Source organism: Amblyomma maculatum, chromosome 1 (assembly GCF_055883805.1).
Source record: "Amblyomma maculatum isolate TAMU_Amacu chromosome 1, ASM5588380v1, whole genome shotgun sequence".
NCBI lineage: Eukaryota > Metazoa > Arthropoda > Arachnida > Ixodida > Ixodidae > Amblyomma > Amblyomma maculatum.
The window spans coordinates 121,527,595-121,532,832 of NC_139344.1; the positions used below are offsets into that span (position 1 = coordinate 121,527,595).

At 54.0% G+C, this 5,238-nt stretch overlaps 1 protein-coding gene across 1 annotated transcript; it reads right to left on the reverse strand.

The window, feature by feature from the left end:
• Nucleotides 1-12: 12 nt before the first annotated feature.
• On the reverse strand, nucleotides 13-1,275 carry LOC146203748 (uncharacterized; the record flags this gene model as incomplete). The annotated part of the gene is given in 1 exon segment (XM_084603369.1): nucleotides 13-1,275. A coding segment is annotated over 1 exon segment (1,263 nt), but the record flags the coding sequence as incomplete, so codon positions are not given.
• Nucleotides 1,276-5,238: the final 3,963 nt, after the last annotated feature.

Genomic DNA, 5,238 nt, shown 5'->3' on the forward strand with positions numbered 1-5,238 from the left:
GTCCGCTTCCTTGGAAGCCAGTTCCCGTGTTACGGCGCAGAGCAGTGACGCGCTTCCCCCGACATACTGACCCTGGCCTGCCTCTAAGCTCAGTGGAACTCGAGCTAGCTTTGCTGGCACTCTATTACCAAAGGCGCCAACAAGTGTGACGTCGCCTACCTTCCCCGTCTCATTGTTAGGTAGCGCGCCCTCTTTTACGACAGTTATTTCGGTGCCACTGTCAACTAGCGCTCGCAGAACCGCGTCACCACATCTCAGGTTGACGTAGTCCCGTGAGGCTTCCTTCCTTAATAATGATACTGTGCAAGTCTGTACATCAACGGTATCTCCCCGTCCGGCCTCAACCATGGCTCCGCCGCCGCCGCTGCCAGCATCTCCACAACTCTCCTGCCCTACAATGTTTGCTCCATTCCCCCGCATGTTGCCGGCTTCCCTGCTGGTGGGGTTTTCAGGGCAAGACCTTGCAAAATGTGGGCCATTACAAATGAAGCACGCAGGAGATTTGGAAGGCCCTGGGTGCGCCGGCGGAGTCAGGGCGGATTTTTGCAAAGTTGGTTGTTGTTTGCCAGAAGGGCTTCGGCCTGCCATTATTTGCTTCCTTCCTGACCCCTTTCCTTCGAAATCCTCAAAAGCCTCCACCAATTTTGCAATCTCGTGTGGCTTCACCCAGCTGTCCCTTTCCTCTCGTTTGACATACTTGTGAGCCTCAGTGCTCAGTGCCTGTTTCATCTGGTCAGCCACGTGCAGAGCAATCAGGTCCTCTAGCGTTTTGATCCCCCGCGCCGCCATGTAAAAAGCATAGTAGCTCTCAATTCGCGACGCGAAGTGCTGCCAGGTCTCGTCACGAGCCGGAAGCGCATTGCGGAACTGCCTGAGGTAGTCACCTGGCGACAGACGCAACTCGGACAGAATCGTCTTTTTTACCAGATCGTAACTGTCGAGCTCCTCGATTGAAAGTTTTGAAAAGAGGTGTGGGATTCTCGCAGTCACCAGAGGCAAAACTAAATGGCTTCTAACCTCTTCAGGCACCTTATAGGAACGAAAAATGCCCTCGATTCCCTCGAGCCACACTGGAACCTCTGGATCTGTTGGAATTTCGGTCAGCAAACTCTTAAGCCGTTTTGCGAAATGCGCTAGTGATTCCTCGCGCGTCAGCTTACCATCTGTTAGCGAGCCCTGTGGTCCACCATTTCGCAGCTCCAGCTGACGTGTTTTTTCCCGCTCAATGAGCAGGGTGGTCTTCCTAAGCTCCAGCTCCATTTCCAGCAGTCGCATAGCTGAATCGGGGGTTTCGCCACCGCTTTTATCTGCTCCTGCTGATCTTATTGTTCCCATCATTCCGCTTGCCCCGGTCGCCTCCTCTGCTCTTGAAACTCCGCTATCACTTCCGCTCTCCTCCGCACTCATTTTCGTGACCACTGCACCGCTACGCAGTATCATGCACAATTCCTGTCACTCGCTACAAAACGCACGGCACCAGTGGGTTCCGAGGACCAGCATAAGGGCCACTCACCTTTCCGCTGGAGTAGCCACCCTGCCTTCCCCGACCACCGCGTTGTCTGCCGTTCCTGCGCCCGGGCTTTGCTCCTCTCTGCTGCCAATGCGCGAAGTAATACTTTGAAAATACACAAAAGTCCACCGCTAGTCCATTAGCGGCTGATATCACTTTCGCTGCCTGATCCCTTGGCTGGTGAACTGGAATCAGTTCCTTGATACGCTGAGCACCGCTGGCTCGGTCCGTTGGCCGTGATGCGTGGCGTCTTTCGCTGGTTCGCGGCTCGCACCTTACGCGCAGTGAAGGCTCAATCCGTTGGCCACCAGCTGGGCGTCTTTCGATGCTGTGCCGCTAACTCCTTAGCTTCAGTGTCAGTCCGTCGAACTGAAGTGATGGCTCGGTCCGTCGGCGACAATGTTGCTGTCTTCTCGTGCTCCTCCTCCTCCTCCTCCTCAGGCGCTGTCCATCGGCCCGGAAGTCTTCCTGCTGAGCAAGTTTTTTTTTTTTTTGTGATCGCCGAAGCCTGACGGGAGACGGTGATCCTGTCGGCTGCGCCAGTAAACTTCTTTTCGATGTTTCTTGAAGTTTTTTTTTCTTCTTCTTCTTGTTGTTGGTAATGGTCCCGTCTCCTTGCTTCGTCGAAAGAATTTCAACGGGCCGAATTAAATTAACAAACTGATTTAATTAAACTGATAGGTCGGATGGATGAACAAACACAGCACAGTTGAGAGAAAGAACAAATAAAACACAGAGTTGGGTCGCCCTCCGGCTTAGGACAGTCCGTCGTCCCAAGCGAGCGTACGGGAGAACGTCCGTCTTCTCCTTCGCTCGAGCCGCAACTCCCCGGGCCACCCATCGCACCTCCTGGTTTTCGCGCGCTTTCCATTTCCGTGAAAACGTCCTTGGTGCCCCCCCCCCCCCCCCCCCCCCCCGTTCACACAGATTCGTGGAAAATCGCAGCCGAGGTCCAGTTCGCCGAAGCGTCCCAACCCCGGCCTTTCCACCACTGGCATTCGACTCTCGAGGACGCGCACGAGATTTACGACCGTGCTCTACACATACAAAATAACAAAAACAACACCAAACGGACGCTCGACGGGGTCCGCCGACGGCGTTCGGAGCCTCGCGCTCTAACCACCAGGTCAAACACAGAACGGCAGAGTGCCCTTCAATGCGCGAGACCCCTCGCCCCTCAAGAAAGACACAAAGCAGATAACGCGCACAAGCAGGGACACTTCACACTGTAACCCAAAAACAAGAAAAAGGTCCCCCCTCCCTGGGTACGGGCGCCGCTCCGCCCGCGCGCCTCGCGGGCCGGCTGCCCGAAACGGCAGGAAACACAAACACACACAAAAGGAAAACACGAGAAAACATGCACTGTTGACGACCTTACAGGTGGCAAGAGGTTTGGCAGGGGTCAGCGCCTTATCCCCTCCCCACCCCCAGGGCGTCCTGACAACGAGCTTGTAGTCGTTTTTTTTTTTTTTTCGCTACTGAAGATGGACTAACAGACCAAACCATGGTTACACCCCTAACCACGGTTATCGCAAACCGAGTTTGGCGACCTCGGTTTGCGTTGTTAACCGAGGTTATGGCGGCGTCTGTTGACGGAGGCTGCTCGTCGGCAGCCGAGTGCGCGAAGCGTACGAGCGTGTCTGCTTCAACAGCGTGTACTCCTTTACCCGTACTGAATAGGCGGTGTCTACTGTGCCACCCGGCGTCTTCGGTTACGGCCTACAGCCAAACGTCTGCGTAATGAAGTCCCGTCCTGTGTCTGCAGTATCGCTTGTGCGGCTTGGTGCTGAGCGTGGAACGTAAAAAAAATGCGTGGTCTTAGCTTTATAATGAAAGTGCACAAGTTCGCAACGCTTGCAATGCTGCGAGCAGGCTGAGGTACGTTACACTTATCGTGGCGGTGAAGCGAGCGAGCGCGGCGAACTACGGCGGAGTGCGTAACCCCCTTGTCGTCGACAGGCCTAAATTATTTCTTTTCGAAGCTGCGGCGGTCGGCGCTTTGGAACTGGTCAATGCTGTCGAAATTGTGTACTCGTGAAACTATCTTATTCTGAATCCTATTCAGCCACCGTAAAATAACGATATGATCAACTTTGGCGACGCATTAATCGCAGAACTAGTATAAGCAGGGCGGTGAGCCGCAATGCACCGGCGGCAACTGGCTTGAGCAGAAACTTGATAGTGTCGCGGTTATCGGTCTTGCCAGCAATTTGCCGCTGGTCAGTGATCCTCAATAGTGATTCAATCCTGATATTCGGTGCAGTATTCCAGATGCCAATAAATTCAGCAAGTTTTATTTCTGACGTCGGCGCTAGCGAGCCGCCGTGTCGTTCGCGTACGGTCTGCGGCTGCGGGAGGGGCCAACGCGGCGGTGTTTACGATGGCCGATGAGGTGCTGCCATCGTGCGGGGCTTCATCGCGTTGTTGACGCCTTGCCGGACGGCACTCCGGAAACCACATTAAATAAAATATTTGTAAATGCTACTTCGTTCCGCAGATCACCGCGTCGCTTCGGTTGTACTTTATGGGTAATGGCGGCCGTAACCGAGAACAGCGGCGAGCTGTGTAAGCACAGCTAACCGCACAGATACCTGGTCTACACGCAAACCTCAACCGTTGCCCTCACCCATCGCCATTAGAAGTACCACTTTGCGTCGCATTATAAAGAAACAAACAGGTCTGACTTCCCAGGAGGAGCCTGCGCCCTGTAAACGATGACCTACCGAGGGACGGCGACAGAGCAAGAAACCCTAGTCGGCTCCGCGCGGGTCGGTTACCCGGTTATCCCCTGAGGGCCACTGTCCACATCCGATCGAAAGTGTCACTGTGAGGCTTCGCCCCCAGAACGCAAGGCCGAAGAAAGGTTTTTGAAAAGAGGAACTAATAACGCAGTTACAGCAGCCGCAATCACCCGATTCTGTCGTGTTTCTCTCCTCCCATTTCCTCGAAAAGGTTGTTCATTCACATGCCCGGTCGTCTAGCCTCCGCAAGCCAAATTCCCTTTCATCTTCCGCGTTTGGTTGGAGGTGGAGCATGGCACTCTGCGTGCGCGAAAACGAAACGGGCGAGGGAGCGCGCGCCGCTGCATTCATTGCATTCAATCCGGCCGTGGCGAGGGAAAAGCGCGCAACGAGCGGCGCACACAATTAGTCGTGTACGCCCATCCTTAACCAGTGAGTCAGCGAGACGGACCAATGGATGTCGTCGCTACTCCGACGTCAGCCTAGTGATTCGTAGAGAACGGGGAAGCTGGTTTCCCGAAGGGAAGGCTGAGAGAGCTTTGATTTGTATTTTTGCTGGGCGCGTGTATCGCTGTGGCATTTTGCACAGATTATCTCCGGTACCTGATCGAAGCATCGGGCTCCTTTGCTTAAAAAGTCATACCCTGAACAGTGGCCCTTTAAACTGTTTGGAACCAACATGCCGCTTAACAGAAGCGGAGGAAAAATTCATCGCCGGCTTCGCGCGAGGTCTGGCCGGTGGCTGTAGCATAATGCCGCTGAGGGAGAGACCCACAAGGCGCCGGACCGGAAGAACAAAAACACAGGCAATAAGATGCTCAGCCGCGTGAAGGGCTCTGGTCGCCTGTAAACTGCCCGACGTATTTATTTATTTATTTGAAAATACTGCAAGCCAATATTTTGACCCATGAAGGAGTGGCAATACAATGCATTTAAAGACTCACAGATAAAAAAATAAAATAAAAAGGTAGTTCATGCGGTTGCAAT